The sequence below is a fragment of the Hippopotamus amphibius genome, chromosome 2 (genome assembly GCF_030028045.1).
Source record: "Hippopotamus amphibius kiboko isolate mHipAmp2 chromosome 2, mHipAmp2.hap2, whole genome shotgun sequence".
Classification (NCBI taxonomy): domain Eukaryota; kingdom Metazoa; phylum Chordata; class Mammalia; order Artiodactyla; family Hippopotamidae; genus Hippopotamus; species Hippopotamus amphibius.
Genome location: NC_080187.1, coordinates 186941868 through 186962554, shown reverse-complemented (window position 1 = coordinate 186962554; position 20687 = coordinate 186941868). Strand labels below are relative to the sequence as shown.

Below are 20687 nucleotides of genomic sequence, written 5' to 3'. Positions count from 1 at the left end.
AGCGGGGCGGGGCCGAGACGACAAGGGGCGGGGCCGAGACGACAAGCTCAGGGGCGAGCGGGTCCGGGAGGGGGCCCGGGCCCGGAGCTGGTGCTGGGGGTGGGCTCCGGGCGAGCCGGAACCCGGGAGCGGGCGGGACCTGGCGGAGCCGGACGTGCGGTGCTGCGGCACCGGGAGCCGACCCTGAGCTCACCCCGCGCGGGGAGAGCCGAGCTCAGGGAACGCCGGGGCCGGAGGCGGAGGAGTGAAGTCAGGGCTGAGGGGACGGAAGAGAGCCTGGGCTGAGGCGAGGCCCAGAGGCGGGAATTGAGAGAGGGAGCAGGCACCCGAGGGAGCGCATTCGCGTGGACACACTTGGGACGGGACACGCTTTCAAGATGTCAGGCTGCTGCATTTTATCCAGTTCCTCTTAACTTGGTTTTCCTTTCGGCAGCAGTCCTAAGCTCTCCCACTGTCCCACTTCATCGCATTACCTGATACCCTCAAGTCCAGATGGTGCCTGAATTCCTTTGTCCAACCCCGGGACTCCTCCCCTTTGTGGCTGCTGCGTTTAACTAGAAATGCTCTCACACAGGTGAAGGTGTCTGGCCACTTAGTCAACTACGCAGATTCTCTGTTATGACTCCTGTCTCCTTTTGTTTCAAAAAGCCTTGAGCCTGGGTACAATGTGTTTGTCTTCCCACGGGCGAAGAGATTGGGAGGAAGGGAAGAGAAACTCTAAGGCTTGGTGCAACTCCAAAAATGAAATGACACTTGATTCGTTTCTTTTCTTAACAGACATGGCCACTTATCACCCAGCAGGACACATGCAGCTGCCCCGGGCTGATGCCATTCGTTCCCGTCTCATTGATACTTTCTCTCTCATCGAGCACCTGCAGGGCTTGAGCCAAGCTGTGCCACGGCACACACTCCGAGAGATACTTGGTCAGCAGCCTGTTTCTTCACTAGGATGAATTTAAGACTCCCATCCACACCCTCCAAAGAGTAGGAAGCAGAGAGACAATTTTAAGGGTGGAAAATTCAGGGGATATTGGTTTGGTTGCTAGTTTGGAAGTTACACCAAACGATAAATCAAAGGCTTTATAAATAAAAGTCTGAATCCAGGAGATAGAATCCGTGTCACTCACTATTAGGCCTAGGAAAACTATTATTCCTGGCTGACTTGGTAGTTTCTGCCAAAGACACTTAGAACTTTGAGGGTTTAAATACAGCTGATTCACTCTGGTGTACCTCAAAAGCTGGTACAAGAGTGTAAAGCAATTATATTCCAATAAAGAGCTTACAATAATTTTTTTTAATATTCATTTCTAAAATTCCACTTTGAATATTTCCCAAATTATCCACACAGGCAAAGAGACTTTAGATTCCTGGGTATCTTAAAAAAAAAAAAAAGCAAAAAACAAAAAAGACTTTGAGGGTTGAACCTGCGGCCTTTGTTCTTGGGCATGGACAGTGTTGGTCATAAGCAATAGGTTAGCTCTTACTCCAGACTAGTATTTAGTTGCTGTGTGAAGGAGCAGCAAGATAAGCCCCTGCAGTAGGGGCCCCATTATGTAACCAGTGTTCCTGCCCTCAATCCTACCTGCTCTTGATGCTCCCAAAGACTTCTTTGTATATTTATCCACTGTCCCTTTTTTATTTTCGGTGTAGATCCTTCCCGTCAGAAGAAACTTATGTTGGGAGATCAACACCAGCTTGTGCGCTTCTCCATAAAGCCTCGTCACATAGAACGGATTACACATGCCCAGAGGCTGATGAGCACCCTTAGAGTGCGCTGCAGCGAGAGGCCACCTCTTTCCTTGTGGGCTGGATGGGTCCTTGAGAGTATCCTTTCCTGCCACTCATTTGTATCCCATGGCTTTACTGTCTCTCTTGCCTCATCATCTGCCTAATGACTTATTTTCCCTTTCTGAACTCCATTTTCTTCTCATTCTCACCGGTTCTATTCTTTCCCTGATTATGTCGCCTGCATAAATCAGAAACAACTCCACTCTGTGTGTTTTCTTAAGAGAAAACAGGTCCTCTCTTCAGAAACTTTGTCATCTTCCTCATCTTTTTGAATACGATTGTACTAATGGTTGAAATAGGTGAGAACTCACATTGAATGAAATGGTGGGAGTCATTTTTTTCCTTTAAGTTGATCATTTTATACTTTTGAATGTTATTTGAATTGTGATAGGGACAATTATATTAAATCTCTTGGAGTAGGATTTGTGCAACTGCTAAAACCTGGAAACATTTGGAGGGCTCTCAAGAGTAGCAGATATAATAAGGTAGTCTAGACACTTAGGGGTGGGGTGTAGTAGACTCACAAGGATTTGGAGATGGGAAGACCGGTTACATTTCTTGCGTTAGTTTAGTCTAATATTTCTTTGAATGAATCTTTTCTAATAGAGATATTGGTGCCTATTAGCAAGTGATCCAAAATTTACATTTTTACAAATACATTTAGAAAGATTATTTAAGTACAAATAAGAAAGCTCCCAATGTATATAAAGGTACCACTAAGATATTAGATGATCTAAAAAAATGACTTAAAGAGTACCCTAAAACCAATCATAAATTTTATGAAATGTATTAAATGCAAAAGAATTTTTGGAGAATCAATGAACTAATTTGATTATTATCTCAAACCACTCAGAAAGGACAGTAGAGGTACTCACTTCCTTGTTTCATTTTCACTGTTTTGGGGAAGTTTCCCACTTTAAAAATAGTCTTTTAGGACTTCCCTGGTGGTGCAGTGGTTAAGAATCCACCTGCCAATGCAGGGGACATGGGTTTGAGCCCTGGTCCTGGAAAATTCCCACATGCTGTGGAGCAACTAAGCCCGTGAGCCACAACTGCTGAGCCCACGTGCTGCAACTACTGAAGCCCGCAGGCCTAGAGCCTGTGCTCCACAAGAGAAGCCACCGCAATAAGAAGCTTGTGCACCACAACGAAGAGTAGCCCCCACTTGCCACAACTAGAGAAAGCCCACGTGCAGCAACAAAGACCCAACACAGCTATAAATAAATAAATAAATATTTTTTAAAAATAGTCTTTTAATGCAATCAGGTCAAAGGTATTTAAATACACAACAGTATTTGTGTCATTGAGCAACTGCAGTATACTATATGCTTTCAACTGTTTTATTTCCTCCCCATAGTGGTGAGGATTTTGAATTGTCACCCACATTTCCTATTTCTTGTTGATAATGATAATTGGCAAGTATTTGCCTTGTGGGATTAGGGATATAGACTTAAGCCTTCGAATAAAGCAAATAGCAGTAAATATACAGGAATCCCTGGATCTAATGGACAAATCGGAATAGAATAGCACTAACCAATCTTTTGGGTAAAACAGCCGAATATGAAACGATCATAGAGCCAGAGGGTAGGCGGATTGCCTGAGTAGGAATCACTTGGCAAGCTCATGAAAATTGTATCTTATTAAGTATATTCTCGAGGTAGAAAAGGCAGGAGGGACTTTGCAAAGGGAAATAATTTGTGACTAATAGATTTCTTTGACTAGACTAATTCGTGTGATAAACATGAAGACTTTGTTTAGGCTTTTGAAAATCAATTTTCCACATCATAAAGAATGCTATCATAGATAGGAAAAAAAGTAGTAATTAACAAACAGTTCTCTAGATCAAAGCTCCCCAATCTCTTTTGTCTTATGATTGTTTCCCAGAAAAACATATTTTAACCTTAAAAACCTCCTTAGTGTTTTTAATCATCACATTTTTTTCTGTGATATGGGGAAACAAGTTGAAGTAAGAATAATATTTTAGATTAACATGTTACTAAATATTGTATTTTAGTGTTTATTATATAATTTTAATAATCATAAAATGAGCAAATTTTTACTTTTGCCATTTTATAAGTGATCTTGCTTTTTTAAAAGAAAATATATGATTTGTCTGTAAATGAATTTTTAAGTGACATTATATATTAAGTTTTGTTTAGGGATCAAATATATTTAATTTATGGTTGTTTTTTTTTTTTGATCGCATTGAGGGATCTTAGTTTCCTGACCAGGGATTGAACACAGGCCCACGGCAGTGAAAGTGCCAAGTCCTAATCGCTGGATCCTGGACTGTCAGGGAATTCCCTATGTATCATATTTCTAAATTTTTTGTTTCTTTTTAAAAATTTAGATATAACATATATTAGTTTTAGGTTTACAACATTGAATATTATATGTTAAATGCATGTTATATATGTTAAAGTGTAGGTGGAAATTTATCTGTTAAGGCATAAAAAATAGAAAAAAATCTATTTTCACAACGATATTGGTAATTCTGCTTCGCACTTTAAACATTAATTGGTTTATTTTTATAATTTTCATATTTTGTTTCTAAATGGTGAGACAGTAAGAAAAGAAAGATTTGGCTCATTTGCAAGCCCTTCTCTGAAAATAACACATTATGAGTGTGAATAGTCCTTATTTCCAACAAAAAAATGAGTATAACATTATTATAATTTTAATGTTGATTTTTGAGGTTCTAGAGATATCTCAACATACTATATAAAATTTTCTATCAGATAAATGCAATTTATAGAGTGATGAATATTGTCTTGAGATAAACTTGAAGAATTATTCTTTTGCTCCTCATGAAGTTGTATTTCAGCATCACATGTTCCTTACTTCATTATGGATGTAATTAGCCAAAACATTGCTAAAAGCAGTAACAATTTAAAACTGAGTAATGGGACTTCCTAGGTGGCGCAGTGGTTAAGAATCCACTTGCCAGTGCAGGGGACACGGGTTTGTTCCCTGCTCCAGGAAGATCCCACAAGCTGTGGAGCGGCTAAGCCTGTATGCTCTGGAGCCTGTGAGCCACAGCTGAGCCCATGTGCTCGTGCACCACAATGAAGAGTAGCCCTCGCTTGCTGTGATTAGAGAAAGCTCGTGTGCAGCAATGAAGATCCAACACAGCCAATAAATAAATAAATTTATAAAAAATAAAATAAAACTGAGTAAGGGGACTTCCCTGGTGGTGCAGTGGTTAAGACTCCAAGCTCCCAATGTAGGGGGCCTGGGTTCAATCCCTGGTCAGGAAAGTAGATCCCACATGCATGCCGCAGCTAAGAGTTCCCATGCCACAACCAATGAGCCCGTCAGCAGAACTAAGGAGCATACATGCTGCAACTAAGATATGGGACAACCAAGTAAATAAGTAAATAAAATATAAAAGAAAAATAACTAAGTGTCAAAATCTACACAGCAGTTTGTGTTGTTCAGGGTGACTGAGTATTCTCTTGTCTCTGTTACTGCCAGGCATATCAATCAGTGTAATCTGAGGCTCTCAGATTCTTCTGTTTCAAAGAGAAACAAATTATTATTTAGCTTTTGAACCTATTTTTTTTTATAAATTAGTAATTTTTTTGTTTTGATTTTTGTTTTTTTAATTAATTAATTAATTAATTGGCTGCTTTGGGTCTTTGATGCTGCACACGGGCTCTCTCTAGTTGCAGGGAGTAGGGGCCACTCCTCCTTGTGGTGCGTGGGCTCCCCACTGCCGTGGCCTCTCCTGTTGTGGAGCATGGGCTCTAGATGCGTGGGCCTCAGCAGCTGTGGCACATGGGCTCAATAGTTGTGGCTCACGGGCTCTAGAGCACAGGCTCAGTAGTTGTGGCACACGGGCTTAGTTGCTCCTCGGCATGTGGGATCCTCCTGGAGCAGGGATCAAACCTGTGTGCCCTGCATTGGCAGGCAGATTCTTAACCACTGTGCCACCTAGGAAGCCCTTGAACCTATTTTGATCTCAGTGTTTTTTTCAACAGCATGATATACATCTATTAAATGTATAGAAGAGGTGAAGAAGGTTGAAAGATGAAGGCAAATGAGTTAAGGAATCAAAGTTAGCAAATAATTAGGTTCTAGAGAGGAAGTATAGGATCCAATTTGCTTTGCAGAATAAAATCAATTTTAGGCAGAGTAGAAAGGGGAAGCTTTAAAACTAACAACAATCAGCTTGGTGATGAATGATGCCTTGGAGGACTGGGATGGGGAGGGTGGGGGGGAGTCAAGGGAGGGAGGGGATACGGGGATATGTGTATAAATACAGATGATTGACCTTCATGTACCTCAAAAACTGGTACAAGAGTGTAAAGCAATTATATTCCAATTAAAAAAAAAACTAACAAAAGACCAAATATTTTCTTATTATAACCTAATATGCCCCATGAATCTGGCTTCTTTTTCCTAGATCTGTTATAAAACACTGTCCATAGCATGGCCTTACATTTGCATTCTTTTCTAAAGGCCCATTGCTTCTTTTTTTTTTTTTAATTTATTTTTTATTGGCTGTGTTGGGTCTTCGTTGCTGCATGCGGGCTTCCTCTAGTTGCGGCAAGCAGGGGTTACTCTTCATTGCAGTGCTCGGGCCTCTCATTGCAGTGGCTTCTCTTGTTGGGGAGCATGGGCTCTAGGTGTGTGGGCTTCAGTAGTTGTGGCTCACAGGCTCTAGAGCGCAGGCTCAGTAGTTGTGGCGCACAGGCTTAGTTGCTCCGGCATGTGGGATCTTCCCAGACCAGGGCTTGAACACGTGTCCCTTGCACTGGAAGGCAGATTCTTAACCACTGCGCCACCAGGGAAGTCCCAAGGCCCATTGCTTCTTTGTGAAGTTTGGTACTGGAGTAACAGAACAGCAGACAGGGTTGGCAGTCGTTAAGAGAGCAATCCCTTGGTGGCTCTCTGACCCCAGAGTGGGAAGGCAGTAACTTGCAGCTTGTTACATGTACCAGTACCAGCAGGAGACGCGTTGTAGCTATTTTTCATGTTTGATTCTGTCCTCCCCTGAATTTCATAGGTTGAAGCAACAACAGTATTAAGAAGAGAAACTCAAAAGCAAAATGGCAGAGCAGTGGGCACAACTGTGGTTTTTAACAGTTGCTGAGTGTTCTCTGTCACTCAGCTTCCTGCTTCTTTAACCTTTACGCATCCTTTGCTCTGTTCTCACAGAACTGCTTGAATCCTCAAACACCCAACTGTGGCCGCTGAAACTGACTCTGGAGGTGGCAGCTTGGTTCATCTTGCTTGTTTTCATCCTGGAAATCCTTCTTATGTGGCTATCCAGCTTTTTCCTCTTCTGGAAGAATGCCTGGAATGTCTTTGACTTTGTTGTCACTGTATTGGTAAGGCTAGATTACCAATTGGTAAGGATAGATTACCAACTGAAGATTAGTTCAGAAATGTGCCTAGGTGAATCAAAGATAAGAAAAATTAAGATACTGAGAGCACAGGAAGAAACAAATGGAAATGTACCTAACTTCCTTACTTTGATTTTTTTTTCTCTGAAACTAAAAGTCAGGCATTGTAGGAGTTGTTGGTAGTAGGAGCAAGGAAGAATCTAATTACAACATTAACCTCAGCAATAACATCTACCAGTTACTAACCACTTACTAAATGTCAGGAACTATCCTGTTTTACATGCATTTTTTTTTTCATTTGAGCTCCACAACAACCCAATGAGATAAGCACTGTGTTTATCCCCTTTTTACGTCTAAGCAAGTTGAAGTACAGGGTTTAAGTAATTTCTTATAGAAAGGCTGAATAGGAAACAGTTCCCAGAGAATGCAGTTCAAAGGATGATGACCAAGGAACTATGAAAAAGAAGAGATAAAGAAGGGGCAACTGTGCATGGGTGCTTTGGGGGTATATTTTACTCATAATCTGTGTGTTTCCTACAGTCCCTGATTCCTGAGGTTGTGGTGCTGGTCGGGGTAACAAGCCATTCTGTGTGGCTCCAGTTGCTGAGGATCTGCAGGGTGCTAAGGTCTCTTAAACTCTTTGCACGATTCCGTCAAATTCGCGTCATTATTTTGGCCCTGGTCAGGGCCCTCAAGGTGATTTGACTGTTGCAGCCATGTCAAGTGGGCAAGGTGGATAAACATGGGGGTTTAACATGAAACAGTCTGGGTGGGTGAAAGAAGGCAACGAAAGACCCTGTGAAATGTCGATGAGAAAGGGCTGGGGACAAGCTGCTGTGTTCTAGAGATGACTGGGCTCAGGCTAGAAGGGAGGGATTGATGGGGAATTTCCAGGGCGGGTCTGACTGGGCTGTAGGTGGAGATCAGCCTAGTCTGGCCCAGCTCTGACTCAAGGTCATGGCCTCTAGAGCATGACCTTCCTCTTGATGTTGCTGCTCATCTTCTTCTACATTTTTGCTGTGGCTGGTGTCTACTTCTTCGAGAATTACACCCGTTCAACTCGCCAGGACCTGGAGTATCACACGTTCTTCTCGTAGGCAGGACTGGGGGAAGCCTGGGTTGGGGAAGAGAATTTGGGCATGAGACTGGGGAGCTAGTCCCAAGTACAGTAATATAAAAAGTTTAGTCTATTGTAAGAAATGGGAATAGAACACAGTAAGGAGAAGGAAAGAGAAAGCAAAGGAATGCTGAGTGGTATTAGCTCCAGTTGTGAGGATAGGGCAGCTAGTTCCTGGTTTGCTCTGGGTTTTGCAAATTCAAATTTACCTTCATCAACTATCTTTAAGTAACAGTATACTCCAGTGGTTAAGCCCTGGTTTCTATGCGCAGTTACCTCTTGTGAAAAATGGGGTGAAAAGTAGCACTACTTCCTAAGAGTATAGGGATGAATGAGGTCATTCATTTAAGCACTTAGCACAGCATTTCACACATTGTAAGTGATCAATAAATGTTACTATGACTCTCAAACATGGTCACTGGTTTTATCCTAATCTCTAAGTGTAGAGGGTACACATGAACACACTTACACTCTTTCAAAAGTAAAATCCTGGTAAGCTCTCTGTCTAGAGAACACTGATTACTAACAGAAAGTCATTTTGGATTTAGAGGAGACATTTATGAATTGGAATCCAAACTTGTCAGCACCTCTCAGGTTTCTATCTTAGACTAACAGGTAGTTTTGTAAGAGTGCTGACTTTGGAAAGTCCTAGAAATGTTTTCAATAATTTGTATCTGGAGGGATAAGAAGGAAAGTTTAGATATCTTCCTGAGGTCTTTTGTGATAGTTTGTCATCTTTAATTGTTTGGAATCACGTGTTTATGTCACATATCCATCCATTTACTTGACTGTCAGTTCATGCCAGCAAACTAAGTAGGCATGATGTTTGCTAAATTTGTAAGTGACTTTGCCTTAGGTGAAGTCCATAGAACAGTGGAGAATGAACTTACAAAAAAATGATGTGTAGTTGGTGATTCAGTTTTTAAACATTCAGTTAATACCTAGTTATTAAGGACTGTGCCCCAGGCACTCAGGGAATGGTGGGAGATATTCATAGATTATTCATGGTAAAGGAAAACCTAATAAAACAATCTCACAATGAAGAAACATTAGGTTAAAAATTGGGTATAGAAAAGGAGCCAAAGTCAGAGCAAACTACAAAGAAAGGCTCTTATGTTGCATTGAGAGTAAGAATGATAGTGTTTCTTAGAGAATTAGCTGTCTCTGTCTATACACACATCTCCTTTTTCTTTAGGGACCTGCTGAATTCTGTAGTGACAGTGTTCATTCTCTTCACCATGGATCATTGGTATGCACTGCTTCAGGATACCTGGAAGGTGCCTGAAGTCAGCCGCACCTTCAGCAGCATCTATGTCATCCTCTGGTTGTTACTTGGTTCCATTATCTTTCGAAATATCATAGTAGCCATGATGGGTAAGCATAGAAGAGATAAAACTTGGTGGGAGGGGTGTTTGGGAAGAAATGAGAGCAAAAGCTGGAATTGGTGGATCACGGAGGGAGAGAACCTGATGTAACAGGAAAGTGTGGGGCCTGGAATGGTTATTTCAGTCCCCACCCAAGCCCTCTCCCCAGGTGTGGTCACCACTGTCTCCCAACTCCTAATGGCCCTTTGGGGCAGTTACTAACTTCCAGAATATCAGGAATGAGCTGAACGAGGAGATGACACACCTGGAGGTTCAGCACAAAGCCGACATATTCAAGCGACAGATTATCCAGAGGTCTGCTTCCCCATTGTCAAACCCAACTTTAGTTCTTGAGGGTCCCCTGACCTCATTCTCTGTTTCTACTCTTTGGCCTTGATCCCATTTTTCCCTTTGTGACAGATTTGCCTCAGAGTTGGAATTCCCCAGCTCTAAAATATTACCTGATTCTTTATATACTGTCAGGGCTTCCCCACTCTTTTTCACTCCTTTACTACAACTTGTTCTCCTCACTCAGTTTTCTTCACTTGATGATCAGAATTCTTGCCTTTCTTCCTCACTGCACGCCTGCTTCAGTAGAATTCTCTTCACTCTTTTGTGTTTTTTGCTTTACAGGAGACAAAACCTAATTCCTGAGGCACAGAGGTCAAGCATTAGCAAAATGGATACCAGGTTAGAAGTGTATATGTGAAGTGGGATAGACACACGTGAAGAAGGAAAGGGTAGAAATCCAAAGGGGAAGATTGGCTTTGAGAGAGAATTCATTCATTCAGTAACTATTTATTGTAGTGGGTTGAACAGTAGCCTCCAAAAAGATGTGTCTATGTCCTAACCTCCGGAACCTGTAAACATGACCTTATTTGGAAAAAGGGCCTTTTCAGACACAATTAAATTAAGGATCTTCAGATGTGATCATCCTGGATTATCCACGTGGGCCATAAATCCAGTGACAAGGGTCCTTATAAGAGACAGGAGAGAAGACATAGACATAGAGAATAGGAGAAGATGTCAAGGTAGAAACAGAGATCGGAGTGATGCAGCCACAAGCCAGAGGAAGCCAGTGGATGCCAGGCAACTGCCAGAAGCTAGAAGGAGCAAGGACCCTTCTCCCTTTGAGATTCCAAAGGGAGTATGGCCCTGTTGACACACTGATTTCAGACTTCCGGTTTCCAGAATTGTGAGAGAATAAATTTCTGTTGTTTTAAAAAAAAAAAAAAAAAAAAAAAATTTCTGTTGTTTTAAGCTACCAAGTTTGTGGTAACTCGTTACAGCAGCCACAGGAAACTAATAAAAGTACCTCTCATGAAACAGATGCTGTTCAAGACCCTGAGTGTTCAGCAGTGGACAAGAGAGAGGAAGGAGAAATAAGAAATCCATCAACAAATAATTATTGAATACTCATTAGTTGCTTGGAGTATATCAGTGAACAAAATAGACAATAATGCCTGTCCTCATGAAGCTTACATGGTAGTAGGAGGAAAGAGACAATAAACAGTGAACATATTAATAAGAAAATGAATACATTAAAATATGATATGCATTGAATATAAAAAAGAATGTATATATGTGTATAGCTGAGACTTTGCTATACAGCAGAAATTAACACAACATTGTAAATCAACTATACTTCAATTAAAAAATTAATTAAAAAATATGATAAGCATTAAGAAAAAGTAAAAAGTGTAACAGATTAAAGGGGATTGGAGTGGGGGGGTTGCGTATGGGTTGTAATTTTAAACAAGGTAGTCAGGGTGGCCTCATTGAAAAGGTAACATTTGAGCAAAGACTTGGAGGAGGTGAGGGGATTTCTTTGTGGTTATGTATGGGAAGAGTATTACAGGCAGAGGGAGCAGCTGGCTAGTACAGAGGTCCTAAGCCAGAAGCATGCCTGGTGTGTTTGAGAAGTAGCAAGGAAGCTATTATGACTGAAGCAAAGTAAGCAGTGGGAGGAGTGACAGGAGATGAGGTCAGAGAGATAATGGGGCCTGATCCTGTAGGACCGTGGGATCATTGTAAGGACTTGGGCTTTGATTTTGGGTGAAATTAGGAACATAGCAGAGCAGTAACATGCAATGACTTACATTTAAGAAGGATTAATCTAGTTGCTGGGTTAATGATAGACTGTGGGAAGAACAAGAGGAAAAGCAAATGAGTTAGGAGGCTACTCTGTTGATGACTCAGACCATAGTGGTACCAGTGGTACTCATGAGAAAAAATGTATTTTGAAAGAAGAAAACCGAGGTAGAAATCAACAGGATTTCTTGATGGATTGGATGTGGGGTATCAGAGAAGAATTAAGGATGAAAGTTCTGAACTGAGCAACTGGAAGGGACGATTAGCTGAGATGGGGAAGAATGTGGGTGGAAGAGGTTCAGTGGGCAAAGAGTTCAGTTTTGATTGTATTTGAGGTATCCCTTAGAGATTCAAGTGGTACTATGTGAGTAAAAGTTGTATATACACGTCTGGATTAAGGAATGAGGTGTGGACAAGAGGCTTAAATTTGTATCTAGTAGGCATTTAAACCCAGGAGATGAGATTACTCAAAGGAGCAACTGTAGGTGGAGAAGATATAAAGAGCTGAGCCCAAGGTCCCTCTATTAAGAGCTGGAATCAAGGGGGCAGAGGCTTTAGATGTGGTGTGATAGGCATAGGGCTAAAGGATGGGGGGCTAAAACTTTGCAGAATAAGGTGGGGTGTGGAATGTGGAAGCCTGAGTAAGATTAAGCACAGAAGTTATGCGGTAAGGGGCACTAATGGGGTACATCACATGGGATAGTTTAGGTTGGAAGTGCTTAAACTTAGATTTGGGGAGCAGTTTGGCCCTCATTGCCTTAGGTCTTAGCTTTAGGTCAGGGCCAGGACCAGAATAATGAAAGAACTAGTCATATCGTGTAAATGTATTTGAAGCAATAAAATTTCCCCTTTCACTTACAGAGATGCCAATCAACAAAGGGAATCTTTGGACTTAAGAGAAGCTTCTAAAGAAGAGTCTAAACACAGTGCCACTAAAGAGGGTTCAAGAGCATCTAAGTCAAAACCGAAGAAGTCCTTGTCAAAAGCGAAAAAGTCTACATCTTCCTCTTCCTCCTCCTCTTCCTCATCTTCATCTTCCTACTGTTCCTCTTCTTCTGGCTCCAGATATTATGACCCTATTGGTAAGCAAGCAGAGGGTTTCTACCAGTTGAATTCAGGCTCCTCTTCTCCATGAGACATCACAATCTCAGTAGAATCTCTCCCACTACGCATGTTTCCCAATTTTCTCCAGCAGTCCAGTTTTCTGGTCTTGATTACTTTCTTCACACTTCTTCATTTCCCCTGTGCTTCTGCTGCACTTTGGAAAAGTATGGTTGTGGCTTTCTTTGTTTATTGTAAAAGTGGTCTCTTGATGATTCCCTCTCTCCTTCCTGTATCTTCTTTCATCCCTGCTTTCTCCTGCCCCTGTCCCATAGAATTTATCAGATTTTATCCAACTTCCATGAATCTAGATGTGTTTTTAAGGAGCATTCCTCCCTCCAGGTCAATTGGACTGGGAGACTCATGTGCACCAGAACCTGCCTGGGCTAATGGACATGGAACAGGATGAACGTGTTGTTTGGCCTAGAGATTCACTCTTCCGATATTTTGAGTTGCTAGAAAAGCTTCAGTATAACCTAGAGGAGCGTAAGCAGTTGCAAGAGTTTGCAGGTATGGATTTAGGGCAGCTATGGAGACTAGGAGTTAGGTCCATTGGAGCAGCGTATATAACTGGGGAGAAGAAGGAGGGTGTTCGCTATTTAAGCATCTCAGCCTCTGAATTTCCACCTCACACCTAAAAAAGGCAAATTCATGGTTTGATACGTCACTTTCTGGGCATATGTCCTGATTTCTTCTCATCTAATGAGGACCTGGCAACTCTGCTTCTCTGGTAGGGAACACCTAAGTCCTGTGAGGTCTGAGAGCTTATTTCCCAAGAGAAGAGTATCCAGTTACAGCTGTTGGGAATTAGGATAAGGTGGGCACTCACTCTATTTGGGCAGCCTGCCCCCTTTTGTACATGTTTATTCTCTTTGAAGGTTGCCTTTCAGACCTGAACAGTAAGGCCTCAGGCTCAAGGTAGCTATGGGGATTAGATGGTCAGCAGAAAGGCCACAAGTGCCCACTGTCCTCAAAAGAGGTTTATAAATTACAGACTTCTCTTCTTTTCAGTCCCTTCTAGTCAGCCTATGCAGAGAGACTATGTGATTAAAATAGTAAAGTTTGATTTAAGCTGAGAACTACCTGCTCAAAATTATTTTTCCTAAATTTCTCACTTGAGATTTCACCACGTAGAGATTAATTTGGATCCATTATTTTTCCCTCTAAAAATACAAAAACTAGAAGAGTTAGGGGCTTTTTGTTTTGTTTTACAGTTTAATGTGGATTAGTGTTATCCTCCTAATACCTATCTGAAATCAACCCAAAGTGAAAATATCAATGGGTCAATGGGGGAAGAGGAATGTATGTGTGGTGGGTGTAGAAGAGCAATAATAAGAATTTATAATGTTGGAACATGGAACTTAGAGCAGGATGTCGGACAGGCTTTGCCTACCTCAGAATGTTGCGTTGTTATCCTCCTCTTTCCCACTGTCCTCAGCCCTGCCTCCCTGTTTGTTCTAAGCAGGACAGTGTGAAAGGGTGGCAAAGGCAACAATGGCTTTTTAATCCTGATTAATTCATCAGAGGCAAAGAGGACAGACTCATATGGCTTAATTTAGAGTAAACATTAGTAAAGATTTGAGTGGGAACCTGGAACCCAGAAATGCAGGGTCTTCACCAAACCTTTGTATGTTCTGAATATTCTTAGGTCTCCAGCCTCACAATCTGTTTCTTTACAGTGCAGGCACTGATGAACTTTGAAGACAAGTAAGGCCGACAATGAATGGCTTCGCTATCTTTGGCAAAAATTAATGAAGGGAATAGTTGGAAATGGAGAATTCAAAGTAGAAATGTCTAATAAATCCTGCTGATAATTGTGCAATTGTCTGCCTCTGAGACATAGGACATACCAAAAGATGTAAGATCAGGCGAAAGTTAGTTCAGACGACAGTGGGGCACCTGGTCCCTCTTGGCTTTCTACCCTTCCCACAGCTCCTGAGTCTCACTCTTTCCTTGGCTTTGTCACTGTAGCCCCCACCTTTTCTGCGGCATCTACTTCCTGCTAGAGTCCTAATTTCACCCTCCCTCACTGGTGGATACAGGCCCCTAAGGGTTGGGGGTAAGGAGACCCCAGGACCTGTGAGTGTAACTAATTGAGAACTATTGTTTCCATTGCTACTCTAAGAACATTGCTTCTCCTGTGCACCATTAACTTTATTTATTTATTTTTATTTTTTATTTGGTTGCACGGGGTCTTAGTTGCGGCTTGCTGCCTCCTTAGTTGCAGCACGTGGGCTCCTTAGTTGTGGCATGCAAACTCTTAGTTGCAGCATGCATGTGGGATCTAGTTCCCTGACCAGGGATTGAACCCGGGCCCCCTGCATTGGGAGCGCCAAGTCTTAACTGCTGGACCACCAGGGAAGTCCCTCAGTTTTTAAAATAAAGTAAGAAAAGATTATCTAAAACCAATAACCAACATTATGTTTTAAGGAAAAGCATTTTAGTCATTACCCATAAAATGTGGAATGAAACAAAAATGTTTTAGAAATAAATGTCAATATATAATATTGTATTAAAATCTTATAATAAGGAATAGATGTTTGGAAAGAAGAGCTACACATACTATTTTTAGATACAATTGTATACCTAGAAACCCCAAAAGAATCACCTAGAATTAGAGATAACAAAGGATTTCCATTAAGTACAAATAGAAGGAAAGAGGACTGGAGAGAGAAGCCTGGGAAATAGGAACACAAAGGGATAGGAGCAGGCAGAGGAGCCAGAAAGAAGCCTGAGAGGGAAGAGCTGAAGAGACAGGAGGATAATCATCCTAGAGTAATGGCCCTAGAATTTCCAGAAAGGAATGGTCCAGTAAGATCTGGATTGGAGCATCCATTGAACCCAGCAATCAGAATAAAATAAACTTAAAACAGAATAAGGAAATATTATTTAATAAATCTTACATGTGCTATCCACAAAGTGGATGCTCATTGAGCAGCATCATTGAGTAGCTTTGCTCAAAGTGTGGTCTGAGGACCAGCAGAATTGGCTTCACCTGACTTGTTAGAAGTGCAGCGTCTCAGGTCCCATCCTCAGGGCCTATTGAATCAGGTGTTACATATGCACATTAAATTTTCAAAAGCATTGCTTTATAGCTGTATGATGAGTGATCCCCTCCTGGCTTTCTATAGCTAACTTCTTAAATGAATGGCCCATGCATGCTGCCTCATTCTTTAACTCCTTCCTTAATGAAAACGATCTGGTTTCAGTTCTACTGGAATGGAATTTATTCAACAAATTTGAATTTTTCCTGTTCCAGACACCATTATAGGCATTTGGATATGTCAGTGTATGAACAAGACAGAGATCGCTGCCAGTTCTAACTAGTTCTCCCTAAGATCCCCAAATAATAAATAGCTTCCATGAAGACAGTGATTTTTACCTCCTTCTATTCCTCCCCCCCAAATTATCTTTCCAGCAGCCCAGAGCCATGTGATAACATCTGCTCAAAAACAAAACCAAATTTTTTTCTGACTAAATAAAAATATATTTTTAAAAAATATATTTATTTATTTATTTATTTATTTATTTATTTATTTATTTATTGGCTGCATTGGGTCTTCGTTGCTCTCCGGCTTTCTCTAGTTGTGGTGAGGAGGGGCTATTCTTCATTGCAGTGCACAGGCTTCTCATTGTGGTGGCTTCTCCTGTTGCGGAGCACAGACTCTAGGCATGTGAGCCTCAGTAGTTGTGGCACATGCGCTCAATAGTTGTGGCTGACAGGCTCTAGAGCACAGGCTCAATGGTTGTGGTGCACGGGCTTAGTTACTCCATAACATGTGAGATCTTCCCCGACCAGGGATCAAACCTGTGTCCCCTGCATTGGCAGGAGGGTTCTTAACCACTGCACCACCAGGGAAGTCCCAATAAAAATATTTTAAGGTCTAAGGATCAAGCCCCACTGACAATGAATCCATTACTTCTCCAGCTTCCTTTTTATCCTTGCCCTGACCTAGTATCCCTGCTATAACTTTTACCACTATTCTTAGTCAAGGAAGAGATTCAAGCTCTATGCCAGGTAACTATGAAGATTTCTCAGGAGCATTTTGGAAGTGAAGTTAGGATTTAGATATTGTTGTGATATAAATTTTTTCACATATGGTTTGTATTAAGCTTTTATTTTAGAACATAGTTTCCCCCTTTGATCTTCAATTATCATTCATATTGTCAAATATCAATGGATGGATACATAACTTTGTTTTATGTATGGTGTTTCATGTAAGGTGTTTCTGTTTAAAGACACCTTATTTAATATATGTTGTTGATTCATTAGCATTGACCTCTGTCAACAGCACTATAACTCAGGCTTAAATAAAATTTATCGAAGACACGTTTTCTCCGTAAGGTGCATCACAGCCTTCTTGTGATTAGGAACACTAGAAAGCACTTCAGCACTAAGCTGGGGGGCCATTTTAAACAGTGAAATCACCAAAAAAAGCCAAAAAATGCTAAAATTGTGGCACTAAATAGATCACGAAAAGGACACATTTACAGTATGAGAAGAAGATGGGGTATTGCCTTGTTTCCCATCCAAGTACTAACCAGGCCTGAGCATGCTTAGCTTCTGAGAGATCGGGCACGTTCAGGGTATTATGGCAGTAGACAAGTATTACCTTGTTTGACCTCAGCTGGGGATGTACACATCAGGCAACTCAAAATTTTCACCACTCTGCACATGTCTGTGAATGATTGTGAAAATGCCACAGGTATTGATTTTGGGGTCACAAATTTTAGTGAGCCTAGGAATCCACAAAGACAGAACTCACAAATAAGAACAGACTCTAAATGCTGTGGGACACCCCAATATTCACTGCAGCACTATTTACAATAGCCAGGTCATGGAAGCAACCTAAATGTCCATCAGCAGATGAATGGATAAAGAAGATGTGGCACATATATACAATGGAATATTACTCAGCCATAAAAAGGAATGAAATTGGGACATTTTTAGAGACATGGATGGATGTAGAGACTGTTATACAGAGTAAAGTAAGTCAGAAAGAGAAAAACAAGTATTGTATATTAACGCATATATGCAGAATATAGAAAAATGGTACAAATCAACCAGTTTGCAAGGCAGAAATAGAGACATAGATGTAGAGAACGAACACATGGACACGAAGCGGGGAAGCAGGGGTGGGGGGGTTTGGGTGGGATGAAGTGGGAGATTGGGATTGTCATATACTCATTACTAATAAGAAAAAAATATCAAATTGTACACTTTAAATATATGCAGTTTATTATATGTCAATTATATCTCAGTAAAAGTTCTTTTAAAAAATTGAACCAAAAAATAAAATAAAATAAATGCTGTGGGATAATCTGGAACTTCAGGCTAGTTGGCCTTATGATACTGCCATCCCAATGTGTGGTTTCTAGGTTATCTCAACAGTGAAAAGATTGCTGGAGCATCATTTACTAGCTCTTAAATTCATTGGTCATTCACTATTCATTAGTCAAAACTAATCACCTGACCTCACCTAACTGCAGGAGACCTGGGGACTGCTTGGATCCTTAGTGAGCAATGTACATCTATATTTCAGTTACAAAAGGCAAGCCTAAAAGGCAGAAAAACAATTGCACTTTACAAAGGGAAGCCTCTGTTCTAATCAGAAAGTGCCCTGTGGTTGATTTGGGGGATTAAGGAGGCTTTAGATTTCTCAACTTCTTTGGCTCCTTCCAAGTATCTCCATTCCAATTGCCAGATCACAGAGCATTCCAATCACCCCACAGATCTAATCCATTTCACTTTAGCAAAACACAAAACACATGATTAATCTCCTGCTCTGGACCCCTGTAATTTCAGCTTGTTGGTTCTGGTTTTCTGTCTTTCCATTTGCTCGTCTATAGATTGGAACTTGTCTTGCTTTTACTGAAGCTTACCAGACTATAAGCAGTAACTTGCTTATATTGACTAAGGCTGATATATTTGCTATAAACCCTAAGCAGTTCACCCTCAGTTGGCACATAGTCTGAATCCTCGGCAGCAACAGGAATTGCTTAACCTTTTTGCTCCATCATCATGCGGACTGCCAAGAATTTCCCATCCTGGGTTGAGGGAGCCCTCATCGTTCCCCTCTCTGCTTGACTCAGCTAGTTCCATACTTGTTCTAAAGGTTTTCGCTCAAGATACTACTTGGTAACAATTTCTGTATCAACTGGAACTCTTTAGTTTCAAATAAAAGAATTCATATTGAGCTAGTCTAATAATAATAGTAGTCATGTTTAGTGAATGTTCATTCTGTAAAAGTGCCTGGCACATGATGGGTGCTTACTCTTTTTGAATAAATGTCAGGTACCGTGATATGTACTTTACATGCCTTATCAAATTTAATACAACTCTATACTAGTACTTTTTACAGAAAAGGACACTGTGACACAGAGAGGACACACTGCTAGTATATGTTGAAGCCAGGATTTGGACCCAGCCATCTCATTTTTTGCTACCTTATTAGCAAAATGGAGAATTTATTATAAAAGGGTTGTGACAGAAGCAAGGGCAGAAATTCAAGTAGATTGCAGAATGGGTGGAACCAGGAGCTAGAAAGCTGTTGGGAACCAAGGCCGTATTCTTTCTCTGATTCTCCTCCCTGCTTTTCAGACTAGATGTGGTACCTTTGACAAGCAAAGAGAAAGTTTTGCAAAGTGATGCAATAGATCATTTCACTGGTTCTAACGTTTTGACTCACCTTGGAAAATCCCAGCACTGCCCTCACTTCCTTTGATTGCTGGCCAAGTTATTCCATTTCTTTGGGCCTCCATTTCCTCATCTATACAATGAGAAGTTTTTACCAGAGGATTTCTCAAGTCCTTTCTAGCACTAAAATTCTATGATCGTACGTGAACCTTCTAGGACAGAGGCACATTAATAATGAATTTGAATGTATGGGTTTGGGTGATAGAATAGAGAAGGGTTCTAAGGAAAGAAGGACAGACAGAGTATGGTTTGAGTGGAGCCTCAGTGTCGAATTACTGTTTAGAGCTGGTGTCAGGTAAAGGCCTTGGGGATATGTAAACAGAGGACAGAAATACTTCTCACCCTCACCAGATCAGAGAGATGGATCTCTCTGATCTATGAGCCATTTCCCTCCCCTCCTCTGTGTGTGTGTGCGTGTGTGTGCGCACGTGTGCACATACACGTGTAAACATACACGTGTGCATGTAGGAAGTAACCCCTTTGCATAGTGATTTAATCTGGTTCATTTCTTTCTTTTCTCACCTCAGAATTTTCTAAGGGCTTTCACCTGGGCCACAAGAGGAGAGCCAGAGGACGCCAAACACTTTAATGGCCTAATGAGCAAGTCACTCCTCACTGGGTCTATTTTCTTATTCATAAGATGAGAGGTTTGGTCTATGTGATCTCTGAAGTCCTGCCCAACTCTTAACATTTTGTGACTCTGGTTACTGAATCAAAAGCCCCTCTCTTCCTGAATGCTTTGTCCTTGGTCCAGACCTTTGTCTTCATCTCTCTTCCCTGTTTATACCTGACTGCCCAGGTCCTTTCTCCTGACCCCCTTTCTTCTTCAATTCCCTCAAATTCTACTTGCTTTTTAGCTCCTTTGGACCCTCTTTTTTTTTCCCCTTCTATTTCTGATATTAACACTATTTTTATATATTTCTTCTATGTCTGCAGACCCTCCCAGATTACACTCCTGATCTCCAGAACTGCTCCATCTCTATGTCTGCCTACTCCTATCTGCTTCCTGGCTCCTAACTGCAGCTATATCCTTGGGTTCCTCTGAGGGCCCCCTGGGATTCCCTATCATTGGTGCCTCTGACAGAGGCACATCCTTCTCCAAAGCCAAAGGATCAGGTATTCAGTGGCTCAGGTGACAAACTTGCTGTCAGGTTACAGATATTGTTTCCTGAAAGACCACA

General features: G+C 41.3%; 1 protein-coding gene across 5 annotated transcripts; it reads left to right on the top strand.

Annotated features, from left to right (window-relative positions):
• The first annotated feature begins 694 nt into the window (after window positions 1-694).
• On the top strand, window positions 695-20650 carry CATSPER2 (cation channel sperm associated 2). Of its 5 annotated transcripts, none has more exons than XR_009051338.1 (12): window positions 695-924; window positions 1651-1824; window positions 2019-2087; window positions 6949-7121; window positions 7677-7832; window positions 8105-8229; window positions 9449-9627; window positions 9833-9932; window positions 10251-10307; window positions 12570-12790; window positions 13152-13626; window positions 14489-17248. XR_009051338.1 is itself a non-coding variant. In XM_057721952.1 (12 exons), the coding sequence occupies exons 1-12, from the start codon at window positions 747-749 to the stop codon at window positions 20093-20095; spliced, it is 1662 nt and encodes a 553-aa protein (XP_057577935.1). In that variant the 5' UTR covers window positions 695-746; the 3' UTR covers window positions 20096-20650. The 5 variants fall into 5 exon arrangements, 4 of the variants coding, with proteins under 4 accessions (XP_057577935.1, XP_057577936.1, XP_057577937.1 ...); XM_057721952.1 differs by lacking the exon at window positions 14489-17248 and adding an exon at window positions 20034-20650 and having other exon boundaries at window positions 13152-13319; XM_057721953.1 differs by having other exon boundaries at window positions 13152-13319.
• The last annotated feature ends 37 nt before the right edge of the window (window positions 20651-20687 follow it).